The sequence below is a fragment of the Engraulis encrasicolus genome, chromosome 21, assembly GCF_034702125.1.
Source record: "Engraulis encrasicolus isolate BLACKSEA-1 chromosome 21, IST_EnEncr_1.0, whole genome shotgun sequence".
Taxonomy (NCBI): Eukaryota; Metazoa; Chordata; class Actinopteri; order Clupeiformes; family Engraulidae; genus Engraulis; species Engraulis encrasicolus.
Window position 1 is genome coordinate 32,312,576 of NC_085877.1, and position 20,000 is coordinate 32,332,575.

Below are 20,000 nucleotides of genomic sequence, written 5' to 3' on the forward strand. Positions count from 1 at the left end.
GCCCTGATATTGACACTGGCACATTACTAGCAGGGCCGCTGACAGCCTTGGCCGGGTCCGGGACAAATCAATCTGAAAGCCCCCCTCCTCCATACATACAATTTAAGGAGGGTCCAATTCTGGGCCCTCTCTCTTCCTGGGCTGCCCCGTGAGACTGTGGGCCACCATGGTTATAATATGTCTTGTTAGTTTTGTCCTCTGTCCTTGTATTTTCTTTTAACTTTTAACTTGCTGCCTACCACTCTTGGCCAAGATTCCCAGGAAGAAGAGCCAGTGTGGCTCAATGGGACTTCTCCAGGTTAAACAAGGGTTAGATAATAATAAAAAAATCTCTTCCTCTATCCCAAATGTGACTACACTTCATACATTTGTTATCATGATTTTCCTCCCATGTATCCCCTGCCGTGTGCTCACATACCCCTTTTGATACACGTACCCCTAGTTAGGAAACACTGAGCTTAAGTATGTGCATCATTTGAAAAACAACATATACCTCCAGCAGCTCAACAGTTAAACATCTGCTTCATGTACAATGGTTGCGTACAAAATAAAAAAAGTATACGTATGTCTCACACAAATGTTCAGATGTACCAGGACTGATTTGACATGAAAAAGTGCATGCATTTCAGGAGCATGTGGGTGAAAACCTGTTTATGCATCCATGCATCTGACTTTTTCTAAGCATAATAATGTATCTTTGCCGATTTTCACATACACAAAGATTCAGTAGGAAATATACGCAAGTCTTAGTACACGAGGCCCCTAATTTTCAGTTAAGAGGCAAAAAGTACATATGGTATGGGAAAATTAGAAAGTTATCTAGTAACCCTGAGCGGCACAGAGACACAGCATCACAGACCCAGACACACTCATGGACATGTCCTGGGGTGTACCTTTTTTTTCGCACTGAGGATGGGATCACCCGAAACGTTTGCACCTTTGTAAATACAGCACGGCATATTGTGAGATCATTAAAAACCCACTTTATTTGGGCATCTCTTTTCAAGTCTTTTTTTGAGTGCGAGCTCCAGTCTTTCTGACTTTGCATTACCCCTGGGGGTGTACCTTTCTCATAAACTGAAACTTAAAACTTGAGATTCTGACAATGGTTGTACTATGGTGTCTAAAAGCCGTTTTAAACATAGGGCACTATAAAACTAAAACACAACTTGTGAAGACTGTATTGGAGCTGTTTTAAGGTTAATGTCATCCCATTCTGCCACGAAGCACATGGTGGTGGTATCAGTTTCTCAATAAAAAAAATGGATGACACAACGAGACCTATTGTTATCACTGCTTACGGTACTGTTCTTATCACAGAATTCCTCGAAATACTTTGACAATTCACGTGGCCTTAATCCATTAAGGAGAAAAAAGTTTTTCTTACCGAATAATAAAATTGAAGTTTTGGCGCGCACTGTGAAAAGGTTCATGTTCCTTTTGTTGCTTGACGAGTAACTCACTGAACTGAACTGTGTGTGTGTGTGTGTGTGTGTGTGTGTGTGAGTGACACAGTGAAACCACAGCTCGCTTTGCACAGGATGTGCTCTTTCTTTCCTTCTGAATAGTGCAAACACTTTCTGTCGCACTCACACACACACACTCGAATGTATAACTGACTCATTTCTGTAGCTGTCTAGGGGGACGCGGTGTTGGACTCAGCATACAGTAGCAGCATGTAGGCCTACTCAGGGGCACTGAGAGATTTGACTAGGTCTAGACAAAGTCATCTGATCCAACCCCCTCAATATATATTCAATGTAACAAGAACCGAACTCAATTCTGGGGCCCTCTTATTCCAGGACCTGGGACAACTTGTCACTTTGTCCCACTCACCCCTGCCGGGTTACCCTGCCTTTACTAGATCACATCAAGATTCAAGATTCAAGATTAGTTTATTACGTCTTATTATAGGTTTGAAGCCTATAAAGAGTAAAAATTGTTGTGTTTCTTTTTTGTGTCCTCAAAAAGATTTAAAAAATAAAAATAAAAATAAAAATAAAAAAGAGAGGGGGGGGGGGGGGGGAAAAAAGTGCAAAGGAAGTGCCTTGTTGTCTTCAGCATGAATTCAGTAATCTAACTGCTTGGTGGAAGAAACTACTTTGGAGTCTGGTAGTGTGAGACTTCAGGCTTCTGTACCGTTTCCCAGATGGTAATCTAGTACAGTGGTTCTTAACCTGGGGTGCGGGCACCCCCTGGGGGTGCGCCAGAGATTTCAGTGGGTGCGCTGAATTTTGTTTGTGTTCAGGTTGTGACCAAAAATTGCTAGTGAACATTATAATTAGGCCAAATCAAATTAAAACATGTTCTGGTCCCCATGAAAAGTCATGAAGGTATTGATTAATGTCTCAAGCAAGAATCATTGTAATTAATCACTTAAATCCTTTTTTAGTGCGTAGATATATGTAGAAGTTTGGGTTGGGGGTGCACGGCTTGTCTTGGGCACAGGAAAGAGGAAAAGGAAAAAAGGTTAAGAACCACTGATCTAGTAAACAGTTCATGGTTGGGGTGACAAGGATCATCCAAGACATCATGAGCTATAGGTCAATGGCTGCACCCAACGACATTTAACAGACCTGAAATCAGTGTGAGGGTCTAAATTTAAAATGACTTTGGGGTTGGTTAGTCATAGTAGTGGGCTAAAAAGAGACCGCGACTGTGGCAGGTCACAAACTGTTACTTCACAGTCGATTCAATGGGTGCTTGTCTTCTTTGGGTTTTGGTGCACATTTTCTGCTTTGAGTTTCATTCAAAATGTAACTCTTCATTCTTTTATTTTCATACATTATATTAAATATAAATAACGTATGATAAACGTTAATCGTCAGAGTGAGATGATGAATTTGACAAGGGGAGAGTCCCCAGAGGAATCTCTTTACCTAAAGGCCAAATCAGCCATATGTGGGTAGAGTAGAGTGCTGGTTGTTCCCTTCCAAACCTACATGTTTTTCTTAGCAGGACAGAAATGAAATCTAAACTCCTCCAAGCAGAACACCACAACTGCCAGGTCTGGTATCACTTATCATTTCGGTTTTCTATACACAGAGGATAAAGAAGGTGGTCTGCGTTCCATGCATAGTTTTTCTTTTTTTCAGGTGCAGCTATATCACGAGGAATCGTTTTTAGACTAGAAAAGTGCAACACTGCTACATTTATGGTCAAACCAAACTATTTATTTTGATGGCCGTCTCACTGACTGCAATTCCAAACTTCAATATTAATAGTTTGGTTTGTAACTGTAGGAGTATTGCACTTTTCCACAGTCTAAAAGCGTTTTCTATACAGTCATTGTGCAGATAGATTTATTTTAAATTCTGTGTGAAATTCTACGGTTCCATTGCACATCAGCAATACATTAAGGGGGTCTGTCCCCACAGCAATACTGCAATAAACAAAAGGAAAAAATAAATAATGCGACAAAAATGAACAAAGCGGAAAATATGCTAGTACAGGTAAATATGCATTTTATTCAACAGTTACCTCAAATATATTTATACAAACACACTGTATGGCATCTGTTCATAAAAGTTTACTTAAACACACAATCACACAAACATGCAGTCATCACATGCAAAAACACCCAAACAAACATCATCACTCGCTCGCTCTCTTCACACACGCGCGCGCGGGCGCGCACACACACACACACACACACACACACACACACACAAAATGGCACAAGAGGGAGACAAACTTTTTCTTCTGTTGCCACTGTTAGCTCCTGCCACACAGGGAGCGGGAGCCAAGTACCAGTGATGAGAGGTTATCATGAAATAATCCAGTTCAGAAGTGAATCCCTGCGTTCTCTTGCGCAGTGCTTACTTTTGAAGCAGGCATTTGGTAGCCTGAGCACGAGCTTCACAAGCCCCTCACACTAGGGGCGCATTCCAATATGCGGCCTCCCTTCCTCCACTTGTGCTTGGGACCTCACGTTTTGCTGATGCCCTGCCTCCGTGGAGAAAACAATTAAGTTTCCCCGCTGTCAGTCTAGCCACAACAATTTTTGGGGGACTATTCTTCATTCACCAACCAGTTTGCAAAAGAGAAAATGACTTTATACTGTAATTGAGCTTTTGCGAGATATGCTGTTGTCAGTGATGTCATCACGACACATTACTTCCTGGTACGAGGCCACAAGCACAAGTGGAGGAGGCAAGGTCGCATACTGGAACGCCCATACGTCTGGGAGAGTGCACGTATTCAAGACAGTCATGGTGACGACAATACTGGGGTCATCTAATAGTAGAGTAATTATTCAGCAAAGTCAGCCAGCCATGTTGGAAGGAAACCATGGCAGGTTATTTCGTTTTACTTCTGAAAAAGGTTTTTGACAGTCTGGTAGAGTCAGTATGACACAGTCATTGAGAACGATGACACACGTGCGTTATCTGATGGTGCGGTACATCATGAAGTCGACGGTGGTGCATCGTGGGTATTTGCCCACGGAGCTGTCGTCCACGGGCGTGTAGACCTTGATCTGGCGCATGTGCGTGTCGCGGCCGTTCTGGTGGTTGGCCAACACGGCGATCTGGATCATGAAGGTGCGAATGGGGCCCTTTGCCAGGTCACACAGAGGGATGTGGATCCAGCCACTCGGCTCCACCATCTCCAACTGCTGCTCATAGACACACACACACACACACACACATACACACACACACACACACACACACACACACACACACATACACACACACACACACACACACACACACACACATAGAGTGAGGTTAAAAAGATGTGTGTGTGCGCGAGATCTGCATCATGAATGTTTGTAGCAATACAGGGGTGCATTTCCCGAAACCATAGTTGCTAACTACAATACATTAGCTACTTTGTTGTTTGCAATGCAACTACACTTTTGAGAAACGCACCACAGATTTGGCCAAAGTGGGCACCCCTGTAGGCCTGTGCACAAAAAAACACACGTGTGTGCATGATAACTGCACATTGGAGACTGGTCAAACGCAATTTCAAACTTCTGTGTCAACCCTGTTACATAGATTTTTAACAATAAAGTACACTTGACTGACTTGACATGATAATATGAACGTAGCCTATGCATTATTAGCTGATGGCATCTGTAATGTTCTACATATTGGTAGTACCCTGTGCATAAAATAACTTGGGGTATGTACATGTAATAACTCCCATAGTTACCCTGATCTCCTGGAGGTTGTGGAAGTTGTTTCCCACACGGACAGAGATCTTGCTGGGCGTGTAGCTCTCGTCCGACTTGTAATCCGCATAGATGCACAGCATCTTTACTGTGGTCTTCCTCCTTCAATGTTTATAATAAACACACACACACACACACACACACACACACACACACACACACACACACACACACACACACACACACACACACACACACACACACACCGAATTCCCAGCCAGTCAGATTGGTGGGGGAGTAATAATGTTGCCTTCACGGGCTCGGGACCTCTCGAGACAGCTGACGACACTGCTCACATGACAACAGAGTTCTGGAGTTTGGCGCATGAACGCCACTGATCCCGGAATCATCCACTTGAGCCTCCACATCCACGACATATCATTTTAGCTGAAGTAAGCTAAATTAAACAGTCAGAGACCAGCATTACTGACATATGTGCATCTGCAATTGAATGACATTAACTGGTGTTGTTGATAGTGATTACAAGATGATATTTAGCATTTATGATACTGTTTACATGCCAGTTGCATGCATGGGCGCCATGTTGATGATGCGTGTGTCGTCACACCAAACACAAGCTCGGGAACTCGTTGTTGTATACTTCCGCCTGAGATCAACCTCGATAATTATCAATCTGACATTGCGTCACCAAATGTTCGCGCTCATTTTCTCGAGGTTTCAGGTCGGCTTTCTGGGGATTCTCGACTTTTTGAACGAGCCATAAACCAGTGATCTACCCAACCCTCCTCCACTGAGGCACGCTGAGCATGGTACCAACTCACTGCAGTGCAGCCTTTGGGGCTGTCCCCCTGCACAGGTGAGGGATAAAGGCAACTTAGCCGTGTGTGCTGTGTCATAATGACAATGGGATTTTCGCAGGCGGACTTTCGCTTTTCACTTTCACACACACACATTATGAAGAAAATTTGACACACAAATGTGCAGGGCTTGTGTAAAGATGTCAAGAGAGGCAGGTAGACAGTTACCTGAACTGGATATTGACTAGGTGCGGTTGAGACCCGTCCGACTGCCAGTACGTCTCCAGATTGTCATCACGGAGCTGATCTACTCCAAACCCTTCACACACACACACACACACACACACACACACACACACACACACACACACACACACACACACACACACACACACACACAAGATTAATATCATAACATAGCAAAAAAGAGGTTAGCACAAAATGGAGAAATGTCGTTTGGGAAAAGACAAAGGCATTTTTAATACACCGCTCAAAGCAATGAAGGAAATACCGACACAACACAGTGCAACTCCAAGGCAATCATAGGCTACTTCTGTGAAATCAGCCAGTCCAGCCAGACTTTGCCTCGATCTTCAGTTGTGTGAATACATCAGGAAAAAGGTAAATGTAGGTAGAGTTATTCTGCATGTGGTCTTCAGACTACTTTTCCCGTTTTCATCACCGGCAGATTCACATATCTGTCTCACCCCTGGAGGTACCATGCGCATGGTGTCTACTGAAGTTACTCAGGTGATTGGCCATTTGAAGTAAGTTGCATTGCATCGTGTTGGTGTTGCCTTTATATTCTGAGCCGTGTAGTATGGGAACACCAAGTAGGCTACTGTGCACCCACCGGGTTTACATGATGACAGCGACCACACGGCCTGGGAGCCAATCTCTCGGACTGACCCCGTGCGCTCCAGCTGTTTCGGATCTGCACCTGCAGGAGTCTTGGCAGGGGTTGCCATGACTAATCAAGACAAGAGGTTTTCCTATTTTCAGCAGTTACGATAATAAACAATGCCAGAAGTTGGCCATAGGCTATTCTAATGTTACACGTTGAAAGGCAAAATGTGATTGTTTTTGCTACACAGGGTCAGTTTTATAAATTGCGACATTGCTTACACTGGAACGCTACATAGCACCATCAGTATTGGATACATTAATATATCCTATGTCAGAACGATTATTTAAGCAGTTTGTTATTAGACAGTCAACACAACAACTCGCACATTTTTAAGCCAATCGTAAAACCAAATAGAAACAGGACAGCAACACCACAGGGGGAGTTGACTAGCAAGGCGAGGGCAGGCGTTAAGACAGAAGAAAAAGCCAAATCACCGTAGTCCTACAGCACACTTACTTTGATACTTGTAGTTTTCAGGCCTTATATGAGATTAGGCACCATTCCAGAGAAATTTCTTGCTCGATATTTCTACATCAACCAGCTAGTCATCCTATGGCTAGCATTTCCAGTTCAAATTTCAGTTTCCCGGTTTCGGCGCATGTATAGTGCGTCATCACCTCATCATCATCTTTGCTAGTAATTTTTTGGCCCACTAGGTGGCAGTAGCATGCTCAGAGCAGTTTATAAAAGATCATCCCAGTGATGGAATATTCATTTTCTCTCTTATTACCAATAGTGTTGGGAGTAACTAGTTACAAAAGTAATTAATTACTGTAATGCATTACTGTTTGATGTAACCAAGTAATGTAAGGCATTACAGGGGGAAAGCCATATACTAGTTAGCTACAAATGCAAGTAGTAGTAGTTACAATTAGTTATACTGTTACTTGGATTTTAATGCTGTTCAGTGTGGTGGGTCAGAAAGAAGCTATTCCTGAACCTGCTACTTTCGGCATGCTGCCGAAACACCTCCTGGATAGGAAGTGAAATAGTCATGACTCATGAGCTTGATTTACACTGTAAATTGCGAGATTATTATTTAGGCGAGAGTAACTAAAGTAATGCAAAAGTAGTGTAATGCCTTACATTTTAAATATAGTAATATTGTAGTGTAAGAGATTACTTTGAAAAGACTGCAACGTGTAATCAGTGCATTACTGTTTTAGAGTAACTTGCCCAACACTGATCACCAACATATTCAGACACACATTTAATCCATTTCAAATGATCAAAACAAAACAGGTACACCAGAGAACAGTTCGGGGTGTGTAACAAATTTTACTCCAAAAGCAGGGCAGTAAAAATATCATACTTCACATCATTGTAACAAGAGTGTGTATGAGTGATGATTCAGAAATATAATTTAAAAAAAGAGCTTTCAGTAACAACACAAGAGCTTTCAGAGCTTTCAGTAACAACGTAACCGCACAACAGTCTACTGTAGATGGTTGTGTGGAGATATGTATCTGAGGGAGTGTGTGAATGTTTGAGGCTTTAGCCTGGACCCTGTTTCTTTGAAAACGTCGCTGCTACCCAGTTAGCAACTTCGTTAATTGCTTAAGAGAAATTGAATTGCAACCACCAAAGTAGCTAATATAGTTAGGTACGGAAACTTCAAGAAACGCAACCCTGATCAGTAAATAAGGTTTGGTCATGTGAGCACAGACAGCACTGATGAAAGCAGAACCCTAAAACATCTGCTCTACTCTGCTCTCTAAAAAAAAACCTCCTTCGTGCTTGACCGTTTTGAACCTTTCCATTTGGGTCCACGCACTTGTTAATTTTTTGATGCATCTTGAGCACAACAATATTCTTGCTTCCTGTGTGTGTGGGTGCGACAGTAGTGTAAGGAATGGCTCATCACAAGTAAAAAAATAAACTACATTCTGGTGAGTAAAAAAAAGGAAAAAAGAAAAAAAAGAAGGTAATGGAATCTTCAGAGTTGTGTGTCATTCAGTGTCGACGTGATGACGATAAGGCACTTCCCTTTGGGGACAATGATCATGTGTTAGATGGGGCTCGTCAGCTTCATAGCCTGGGAGGGAACACAAGGTCAGAAACACATAGACACATAGACACACACGCACACACACACACACACACACACACAAAGAGGAGACACAAAAGTCAAGACGAAGTTCAATGGAATAGAAAAATACATCCAAATGCATATGCTGTAAAAGGTCTGCTCAGGCATAGTAGGTACGTACACCCATGTACACATGCACCCCCCGAACCTACAGACACACACCATCTAGAATTAAAGCACTTTTAGAGCGAAGCACATACTTCCCGTATAAAATTGAGACGGGGAAAGGATAAAGCGAAACACAATTTGATCCCGATATCAACAGGTAGAGATCGAAATTGAATGAATTATGTTTGACGGCATTATCCGCCTTTATCACAATTAAAATTAATTTATTTTATTTAATTAATACAGAGGAGTGGTGGTTATTGTCAGTAATTAAGCATCAGTGCGATTTCATATTGTAAAATGTGAAAAAATAATAATTTCATATTGATTTTTCCAGATATTGTGCTTAAAAATAACACACCCTTAATGACAATAATCTGACGGGATTAATTTTCCTCAACCAATACATTGAGAAACAACAAAAAGTTGAATTATTGACTTAAACGTATGCCAAATTAGTTTGAGATTGACAAGTTGACACCTCTTAGGAGAGAGATGGTAAACGTACGGTCTTGTCTTACTCAGTTACTCACTCAGTTACTGTAATTCCTTCCTATTGAATTAACAGAGGAGACTGAGAGAGCGAGAGAGAGAGAGAGAGAGAGAGAGAGAGAGAGAGAGAGAGAGAGAGAGAGAGAGAAATGCATATTGAATGCATACTGTATACTTTGCAACAAAAACTTGCATCTTCAAATAGGGAATTTGCAACGGTCACAAATGAAATGTGTGTCGGCTGGTCATTCATGCTCTTATGGAAGGTACCAGTATGGGGCGTGTGTGTGTGTGTGTTCTGTCGGCTGGTCATCCATGCTCTGATGGAGCGTACCAGTATGGTGTGTGTGTCTGTGCGTGTGCGTGCGTGTGTGTTACCTTCTGTCGGCTGGTCATCCATGCTCTGATGGAGGGTACCAGTACGCTGCCCAGCAGTATCTGAGCCGGGTGGTACACCAGCAGCGGCACCGACACCAGCGACAGGTTCTCATCACCCGCAAACACTATCTTCAGCATGGGGATACCTGCACACACACACACGCACACATACACGCACACACACAAGATAAGTTCTCATCACCCACACACATTATCTTTAGAATGGGGATACCTGAACACACACACACACACACACACACACACACACACACACACACACACACACACACACAAGATAAGTTCTCATCACCCGCACACATTATCTTCAGCATGGGGATACCTGCGCACACACACACACGCACACACACACACACACACACTAGAGATAAGTTCTCATCACCCGCAAACACTATCTTCAGCATGGGGATACCTGCGCACACACACACACGCACACATACACACGCACGCACACACACACACACACACACACACACACACACACACACACACACACGTCTTACCCAGCGTGAGTGACTTGTGTGTGGCGCAGAACACAATGGCCACAGTATCGGCTGGGCTGAACCCTGACGCTGGTCTGTGGAACACACAGGCACACACACAGTCAAATTGTATTGTCAAATTACGATGCAAGAGGCGTTTGACAGTAGACTGACAAATTGTACAAAGGAGCTGTAAGTTATTTTGAACAAGAAAAAAAGTGTCCAATGAAGTGTGATGTAATTGAATTAGCAGTAACGGTGAACGTCTTGGGGGAATTAATTGGCGTTACTGGTAATCGGGTCGGGTCTCACCTGGTGGAGATGACGAAGGTCAGGAGCATGAAACTCAACTGCACCGAGAAGACTAGCAGGAGAGGAGAGAACATACAGAACACAGAAGTGAGTTTCTTACATTGTAATGCCATTTAAAAAATGCTGGTGGCCTAATACTAGGAGAGGGAAGAACACAGAGGGCGGCAGTAGGCGGAGGTGGTTCATGTGTGTGTCTGGTCTGCTAAAGCTCTAGCACTCACGCATGCCTGTCTGGTTGGCTTAAGTTTGTGTGGAGGGACTTGTTTAATTTGCCTTGTCTTATAGCTCCCTCTTGCGACGTATCCCTGATAGTGCAACACAGGGATTGTGGGACAAAGAAACCCAGTTACGTGACCTCACGGAACCGCGGTTAGCCAAGTTCGCCAGACTAGCTAAGTTAGCTGAGTTAGCTTCCCTGGCTAGGGGAAGACCCGGAACCCTTCATTTTTTGGGGAGGACGGCTACCGAAGTAGCCGCCTTTCGCCGTGTCCAGACCAAGAGCGAACTACGCTGCCTGGTAGCGTGGGTAGCAGAAGAAGTTTCGCCTCGAATTAGCTGTATACACTCCAGACGCAGCATTGACATGTTTGATTCAGCTAATCACATAACGGCTCTGGCTTGACAGCCTGGGACATTCAGAGATATGAACGTTCCGATTGGTTTTCGCCGAACAGCGTCAGAGCGAATTCGCCTGCGATTAGATTGAGTTTAATCGTCAAAATTCGTTCTGGTGGTTCAAGAAGCTTCGCTCCTGGCGAATTCGCTTTGGTAGCGCAGGTCGCGTGCCCTCCATAGAGAAATAATGACTTCCGTCGCTTCATTCGCTCCTGGTCTGTACACGGCATTATCATGCCTGCTCCGTGGGCTTTGTGAAAGTGAGGCATACTGTGTGGTGCTAACAGTGCTAGACATCGACATGTGCAGGGACACAGAGGGTGAGTTGCACAAGTTTAATACACCAATGGGGGGATTAACATTGCAAACATTAAAGGGACACTGTGTGAGATGTTTAGTTGTTCATCTCCAGAATTCTTGCTGCCCATTGACTAATGTTACCTTTTTCATGAATACGTACCACCACCATCAAGTATTCATAATTAGGACTGGGAAAATTGCACTTCATACATGAAAAGGGGGATCTTCTCCATGGTCTGCCATTTTGAATTTCTAAAAATAGCCATTTTTAGCTGCAAAAATGACTCTACTTGGACCATACTAGAAAATATTTGTTTATTACTCAGTAAACTTTCATGTAAATATCAAATTTGGCGATAGCCAACCCAGTTTCAATGAGCAGTATAGTTGCAGTACCTTTTTTGACCATTTTCTGCACAGGGTCCCTTTAACAGAGGACATCTGTTCAGTAACATTAATCACACCAACACGGCTTACATTTTCTCTCTCTCTCACCTATAAAGCAGAGCAGCAGTAGGCTGACGTGGTCTATGTGTGTGTCTGGTCTGCTGAAGCTCTCGCAGAAGGTGCTGTATATGATGAGGAGCAGCACAACGCTACTGACGGTCCCGAACGGAGGACGAGCCCTCTCCAACCAGTCCTTCAGCCAGCGCCGCAACACCTGCACACACACACACACACACACACACACACACACACACACACACACACACACACACACACACACACACACAGAGTTAACGGAGGACACGCTCACTCCAACCACACACACACACACACACACACACACACACACACACACACACACACACACACACACACACACACACACACACACACACACACACACACACAGTTAACGGAGGACACGCTCACTCCAACCACACACACACACACACACACACACACAGTTAACGGAGAACACGCTCGCTTGCACCCCCCCAAACCAGTCCTTTAACAAATCTCGCACCACCTATGTGTACACACACACACACACACACCTGTCCGATGAGCAGGGGGACGACGACAGTCATGAAGAGCTGAGAGAAGATTGAAGAGAAGGGCACCGCAGAGGAGGAGCCCAGCTGAAAACACACACACACACACACAAACACACACACACACACACACACACACACACACACACACACACACACACACACACACACACAATTAGTCACACACACACGCACGCACGTATGCTACACACGTGCATCATTATTGACCAGACCCTCTACACACACACACACACACACACACACACACACACACACACACACACACACACACACACACACACACACATACACACACACACACACACACTTAAGGCTACCAATCACTCCAGGCAGTGTGTGATGTACAATAATAAGCACACTGAGATACAGTACATGCATTGATGACACAGAGACATGGCAACACATTCGTATCAGATCAGTCCTCACACTACCGTCACACAATGCAGAGAGAGAGAGAGAGAGAGAGAGAGAGACAGAGAGAGAGAGAGAGAGAGAAAGAGGGGGGGGGGTCCACTTACAAACAGGAGCAGCAGCAGAGGGGTCACCACGATGCCCTGCCAAAAACAGAGAACAAGGTTGAAGAACACTGCTGTCATGCCTGGCCAAATACACATCCCACTAAATTTAGTATCATCAAATGTTACTAGCCAAAGCAGAGGGGATACAATGCACTTGACTTGACCACATTACACATGGCTGACATTTTTGTCCGAAGCAACTTAGATCTTACAGGGTATTGGTTACAGTCTCTGGAGCAGTGTTCGATACACCCAACGATTTTTGAAATCTTTGAAAACTATGATAGTTTATAGGTGAAATGGGTTATAAGAGGCCACCAATAATGTTTAAAAAAATAAAATAAATAACAATGATGATGATTTGAGGCACAAAGAAATTATATCATGTGGTTGTTTTCTGGACTGAAAGGCAACAAAACTTTGAAAGCATGCCTCCTCACAATCCTGCCTCCTTGTATCGCGATACAGTATCCTAACTCTGCGTATCGTGATTTCTCGGCTCGATACAATATCGCTACAGCCCTAGTGCCTTGCTCAAGGGCACTTCAGCCATGGAGTGTTCATATATTGTGTAATACTAAGACAAGTCCACACTGTATATTGATTCACATACCCTGTCCCTCCCCACACTGTAAGTATGTAAGACTTGTAAGTTGCTTTGGATAAAAGTGTCTGCTAGCAAACTGAAATGTTCCTCAGCTTTCCTGTCAAACACAGATGCATTGTAAACGTAATATTATGACATAAATGATAATCCAATAAATACATCCAGTTGCACACATCCAATAAATGCATTCCGATTAATTCTAATAAATACATTCAGGTAACAATGAAACAAAAGAAAAGGGAAAAAAAGGATTTGGTTTGGCACAGGTAAGGTCCCTGCCTGTCCTATGAAGTGGTCCTTGTTACAAGCATAAAATTAGCTTGAAGAGAGTAAAAATCTGATCAAGAAAAATGACTTGCCCCATGGACAAATGTCTAAAGTCTCTAAATAGTCCAAGCTCTACTTCCATGGTCTAGTTCCAACGCACTAGGTAATTTTTACTTTTGACAAGATGTTTTTACTTGAAACTAGAAAAACAAGATATCCAAAATGTCATATTTGTGCAGTAAAATAATGTTAGCTCAGTGTTTCACATACTCACCAGGAAACTGCCAAAGGCAGAGTTGAAGATGGCTGCAGCCTGCAGTAGGAGAGAGGAGAAATGCTTTACACTTGGCCAAGAGGAGAGAGGAGAAACACTTTACACTTGGCTAAGAGATTAGCAAATACAATCCTCTCTCACACACACACACACACACACACACACACACACACACACACACACACACACACACACACACACACACACACACACACACACACACACAGATATGAAACATAATCGCTGACATGCAGTCATGGGCAAGCAGTTAGGGGGTATACAGTTTAAATCCCTACCCACCAGGTGGGAGTGATTATCCTTTACCCATCTTCTCCATGACTGAGATACCTTGAACATGGTACCATTCCGCTGTGCTGCACACACACACACAGCATGATACAGTCCTGCCATGCTTCTCCTTTGGGGCGCCAGTTGGAGCGCCAGGTTAGGCAGAAATGCAGTTACGTTGTGTGAGTGTGAACTGTGCGCAGTGGAGTGTTGTGTCACAAAGACAATAGGAGTTTCCACAGAGGGTTTTTCTTTCTTTTTGCAGGCATATTCATATCCACTATCTCGCTCACCCTCTTCCTCTCTGATACACACAAACAAAAACTCACGCATGCACGCACACGCGCGCGCGCGTTCACACACACACAAACACACACAGTGCGGTTACCTCATTTCCTCCGACAGCTTTGGTAAGGATGACAGCAGAGGACACTGGTGGGGGCATACAGCCAACTGTCTGCAACCTTGAAGATCACATCACACAGACACATGCACACACACCAAATCAAATGGCAATCCCAAAACACGCACATCCAGTACCATACATTTTCTTTCTCTCTCTCTCTCTCTCTCTCTCTCTCTCTCTCTCTCTCTCTCTCTCTCTCTCTCTCTCTCTCTCTCTCTCTCTCTCTCTCTCTCTCTCTCACACTCTCACACTCTCTCACACTCTCTCTCTCTCACACTCTCTCTCTCTCTCTCTCACACTCTCACACACACACACAATTACAATTTTAAACATTAAATCATGAGTAACTACATTTATTTGTGGCTACTGTTGTATGAGCTTGAAAGTGAAAGTTTGACAACATAATTATCCAAATATGTCTGTGTCAGTGTCAGTGTCAGTGTCAGTGTCAGTGTCAGTGTCTGTGTCTGTGTCTGTGCATATGTGAGCGTGTGTGTGCAAGCGCGAGCGAGCATGTGTGTGTAAACTCCTTTATAATCTTCACACTAGCTGATAGCAGGCAGGCTGCCGATAGCCTTGTTTCTCGCCTGCTATCCAGTCTAGCGTTTCTCTGGGCTATCTCTCCGAAGGCCGCCATTAGACAGCCATAATCACCAGTAAACGGGGCACCATAACCGAGCAGGCCTGATAACAACTTGCTACCAAAAGATAACCCACTCAGACCTGGCTCACAAGCAACAACAGCAGTAAAAACAATCAATGCCGCCCTCAGTCTATGACGCAAAATCCAGAATTATAAGACACTGTATGGCATTTGAGACAAAAAGATACAGTTTAGAAAGCAAGTTTAATCATTTTGTTGACTCATGGAATCCCCTCACAGCTAGTCAAACAGCCACCAACGCAGTGTATTGTGTCCTCAATCCAGACTAGGTAACTCCTCACAAAGACATAAATACACATACTGTACATACAACACTGGATGAGGATGTTTGCCCTTGGTTTCACTGAAGGAACACCCACCTCCATTTCATTCATTCAGACTCAGAGAGACTGGTGATGTCACAATCTGTTGCATTTACACTATGTTCTACACAGATAAGGAATGGCTGCATCCAATTTAGTTCCTTGTGTGTGAGTGTGAGTGCCTGTGTGCATGCATACTGCAATGTAATACACATACTGTACTGTAATACATACTGCATAGGACTACATGGTGTGTGTGTGGGCTTCTGTCAGTTGTATAGTGGTTGTGCATTTCTTCTGTGCTAATGTGCATATGGGCGTGCCCATGCATTTCATGTAATTTCATGACCGTAGGCGTGACCATAGGCGCACCCTCTCAGCAGCCATTGCTTCATGGAGGTGAGCTCCAAGGTGTGTGTGTGTGTGTGTGTGTGTGTGTGTGTGTGTGTGTGTGTGTGTGTGTGTGTGTGTGTGTGTACGCACCCTCTCAACAGCCATTGGTTCATGGAGGTGAGCTCCAGGACGCGGACCAGGAGCCAGATGCATGCTGGGAAGAAGAGGAGGGTGAAGCTCTGGACGAACAGGTGCAGGCGCACGTGGAGGAGAGCTGACGCCAACTCCTACACAACAGAGAAAAGAAAAGAGAAGAAAAGAAAAGAAAAGAAAAGAAAAGAAAAGAAAAGAAAAGAAAAGAAAAAAGGTCACTGAGGGAGTGTTCCCCATACATAGACCATACTGTGGTGTAGCACCACAACATGAAAATCGAGCACCTCAAACTGATCAACAGCCACACATAGGCCTGCCTACTTGGTGTATACACCTAACATTGCACTGGTCCACCTTTTTTGCCTGTAGTACACAATGCTACCAAGTTTGTGGGAAATACTGTTCAGGGGAAACAAAGGGTTAATTCCAGGTAAAGTTGCACGTGCAGGAGAGCTGACGCAAACTCCTACAGAGCAGAGAAAACAAAAGGAAAAGGTCACACAGGCGAAACAAACAAAGAGTTAATTCCTGGGCTTGTCAGGCACATTGAGTGAAAAGTCAATGGGCAAAAGTCTACACACATGTGCCCCCAACTGTGACACCGTAAGAGCTAGGCTTGTTGGTATGACAGAGAGGCTGAGGGTCAAACAAGTTCCTCCTGTCCTTTCCTGTTGCTTGTGTCCTCTTGCCTCGGTGTTTCCCTGCCTCCGTGAAATTTCCTTGCTGTCAAACTAGGCAGAGCAACTTTTGGGGCGGCTTAATGGCAATTCAACATACCGATTTCAAATGAGAAGATGACATTTTAATCATGCGTTTGCCCGTTATCGAATAATACTACTGTTTGATCCCCAAAGAAGTTGAGCCTTGCATCACAAGGCCACAAGCAACAGAGAAGGACGGGAGGAACTATGGTAGTTTGACTGTCTTGGGGCCAACGTCGCTCCAAAAGTGCTTTCGTCGGTTTGGTCATCAGTGACATCTCTTCGTAGTTCACAGAGCCAACTAATATCAGAGTTACGCCAGTCCCATAGACCTCTATGGACCAATCTTTCCACAGCAATGGCGGCTCTCATGGAGCCTCACGGAGCGTTAACATGGAAATCCCCATTGACTTTAGTTCTATTAGAAGTTACTTAGTTCCAGGAGGTGGCCGTAAAACACAGAAAATGTGGTAAAGGTAATGTAATTTGTTTGTACTTAATCTTTGTTTGGTATGTGATGGTTCTGTGTTAGTTTCCAACGAACAGAAGTTTACTGTTAAGAAACATTTTAATCTACGCGAATCACATCACCAACCGACTTCCTGGTCCCCGGTTTGCGCAACTCTGTTATTAGATGGCTCTGGTAGTTCATATGATAAGTTTATACTTAAGATCTCACAAGTAACTGTAACCAAGCTCCCAAGTCATTCGCATTGATACTGAATCAAGGAACACACAGGTCTAGGCCAACAGCTCAGCACCGTCACATCTGCATGACGCTTTGGGAGGGAAGTTTACAAACGTTCTACCACCGTACTCTGCTAGTTGGCATCCGGTACACACATAGACTCAGCTAACAGTTGCAGTTGCACATGGAGGAAGGCGACGGACATCAACTCCTTCTGTACAGCAGATGTTCACAGGAAAAACACTGGGCTCGTTTTTGGGTGTGTGAGGCGCGAAAAGTTACGACTGTTGCTTCAAGGAATTTGTGTTGACAGACTTATAATCCTTAAAAAAACAATTACTATGACTATAGTAAAGCGACAAAGAAGTTGGGCCTCGGGGCTAACGTTGTACAATTGGGACACGGTGGATCAGTGGGCTAAGGTACTAAAGGCCTACCATTATTCCAATGGAACCCCCCCCACCCCCACCCCAGGCAGGGCCACTAACAGCTTTTCGGTGGGCCCAGGACAAAGTCATCTGAAAGTGCCCTCTATCCAATACAATGTAATGGGGACCCAATCCTGGGCCCCCTGTCTACCTGGGCACAGGACAACACACCTGTGTGGCCCCCCTTGTCGGTGGGCCTGCCCCCAGGCACATACTGTCTACATAAATCAGGCACTTTTGTGCGCCCTCTTTTCACATGGGGCCCTGGTGACTCAGTCACACTTTACCCAACTGAGCGACACTCTTGCCTAGGAACCGGCCGCAAGCCAACAGGAAAGGATGGGAGGAACTAGCTTGACTTGCCCCCTTAGAGCAACCACGGCACTGCCAATCATAGTATGACAGAAGCCCGGGCCGCTGACAGCTTTGGCCGGGCCAGGTCATCTGAAAGGGCCCACCCACTTTAAACAGCGTAATGGGGATCCAATTCTGGGCCCCTCATCTCCCTGACCACTTTGTTTCCCCTGTTGACTTCCCTGACAGTAGTCGATATGACAGCAATTAGCATGAGAAGTATAATTAATCAAACAAGTCAGGAAATTGGAAAATGAACTCTGTTTACTGTACCTCTGTCTTCAGTGACAGACCACTGTTGAGGAAGATGGCAGAGACGGCGATGTAAGACACAGTGATCTCTGGCCGAAGAGGACCTGGGTGAAAAGACAAGGCAAGGAAGGAAGTTGAGAAAAGCACAACACAAACAAAGCTGAACACACATCACACTACTCTGAAAGGCTACTCTGTCACATGGCCAAGAAAGAGCAAGGTGATGGAGGTGTTTGTAAGGACAGAAAGATTGATGGATGTTGGTGCTTGAGAGAGAGAGAGAGAGAGAGAGAGAGAGAGAGAGAGAGAGAGAGAGAGAGAGAGAGAGAGAGAGAGAGAGAGAGAGAGAGAGAGAGAGAGAGAGAGAGAGAGAGAGATGCTTCAGTCACACGTCCGTCCTCTCAAACACCAGGTGTGATGTGTTTACAGGGGATGCCCAGCCCGCGCGCAGGTCCGGGTGGCTACGTGTCACTATGGATGCGCGTGACCATATGAGGTACATTGGGGGAACACACAAGCCATTCAGGCTCCTGGATAGGCTTAATCCCATGGATGCTTTGTGGTGCGAGTTAGGCAGTTAAACTGGACCATCGACTAGTTGGTATTCATGTTATTCCTCGTGTTCTAGATGTTTTATCGAGGCCAATGATGAACTACAATAGCAAAGAAGTAGCTGGAAAGTTTAAATTATCTGTCAACAGAACAGTCGGACTTTTGTTCCTGTTTTACGCAGTCTCGCCATAGGACTGAATCCTCCAGACTTACCTCCTTTCACCCCAACAGAAGGCTCAAGTCTTGCGCATCCAATTGCCACGACTATTCCGATTATAAACCATTCCTTGCGTATTCGCGCAAGTAAACCCATAGCAAGAGGCAGCCCTCAGCAGCCACCCTGCATGTATGCCTCTCTCTCTCCCCGTAGACCTCTCGATGTACAGTTGACACACAGACCCTTCTCTCTTCTCCACTGGAGCCTCAGTTGGCTCGGCTCGCTTGCTGCTCCCCCACTTCCGGACACATACGCGTGTATGTCACCATCACGACCGTAATTATGCTAAAAGAAGCGCATAAGTTTTTGAAGGCATTACCGTTTACACATAATAAATAA

At 44.5% G+C, this 20,000-nt stretch overlaps 3 protein-coding genes across 3 annotated transcripts in view; all 3 read right to left on the reverse strand.

The window, feature by feature from the left end:
• Positions 1-1,465, reverse strand: part of LOC134437373 (mucin-5AC-like) — a 9,420-nt gene extending 7,955 nt beyond the window's left edge. The window contains exon 1 of the mRNA XM_063186866.1: positions 1,388-1,465. Within this exon, the coding sequence (XP_063042936.1) occupies positions 1,388-1,433 (46 nt within the window). The 5' untranslated portion in view covers positions 1,434-1,465. The remainder of the gene's footprint in view (positions 1-1,387) is intronic.
• A 1,982-nt stretch (positions 1,466-3,447) lies between these two features.
• Positions 3,448-7,460, reverse strand: anapc10 (anaphase promoting complex subunit 10). The gene is made up of 5 exons (XM_063187398.1): positions 7,301-7,460; positions 6,791-6,907; positions 6,166-6,256; positions 5,161-5,281; positions 3,448-4,615 (listed from the first exon to the last, which is right to left on the reverse strand). The coding sequence occupies exons 2-5, from the start codon at positions 6,903-6,905 to the stop codon at positions 4,385-4,387; spliced, it is 558 nt and encodes a 185-aa protein (XP_063043468.1). The 5' UTR covers positions 6,906-6,907; positions 7,301-7,460; the 3' UTR covers positions 3,448-4,384.
• Positions 7,461-8,102: 642 nt separating this feature from the next.
• On the reverse strand, positions 8,103-19,892 carry slc10a7 (solute carrier family 10 member 7). Its single transcript, XM_063187399.1, has 12 exons — positions 19,658-19,892; positions 18,914-18,996; positions 16,467-16,603; positions 15,000-15,075; positions 14,324-14,362; positions 13,176-13,211; positions 12,640-12,723; positions 12,134-12,299; positions 10,724-10,775; positions 10,433-10,506; positions 9,912-10,057; positions 8,103-8,879 (listed from the first exon to the last, which is right to left on the reverse strand). Exons 1-12 carry the CDS (start codon positions 19,755-19,757, stop codon positions 8,853-8,855), a joined length of 1,020 nt encoding a protein of 339 aa, XP_063043469.1. The 5' UTR covers positions 19,758-19,892; the 3' UTR covers positions 8,103-8,852.
• Positions 19,893-20,000: the final 108 nt, after the last annotated feature.

What these genes read in the sequence shown, in the direction of transcription:
- slc10a7 (XM_063187399.1), bottom strand. Translation starts at nt 19,757, where the DNA reads ATGGGTTTACTTGCGCGAATACGCAAGGAATGGTTTATAATCGGAATA. An exon ending in ACTGCTGCTCTGCTTTATAG is followed by an intron (nt 10,776 to 12,133) that starts GTGAGAGAGAGA and finishes CTCTCCTGCTAG; the next exon opens with TCTTCTCGGTGCAGTTGAGT. An exon ending in GGATGACCAGCCGACAGAAG is followed by an intron (nt 8,880 to 9,911) that starts GTAACACACACG and finishes GTTCCCTCCCAG; the next exon opens with GCTATGAAGCTGACGAGCCC.
- anapc10 (XM_063187398.1), bottom strand. Translation starts at nt 6,905, where the DNA reads ATGGCAACCCCTGCCAAGACTCCTGCAGGTGCAGATCCGAAACAGCTG. An exon ending in GCTGTCATCATGTAAACCCG is followed by an intron (nt 6,257 to 6,790) that starts GTGGGTGCACAG and finishes GTGTGTGTGAAG; the next exon opens with GGTTTGGAGTAGATCAGCTC. An exon ending in CTAGTCAATATCCAGTTCAG is followed by an intron (nt 5,282 to 6,165) that starts GTAACTGTCTAC and finishes TAAACATTGAAG; the next exon opens with GAGGAAGACCACAGTAAAGA.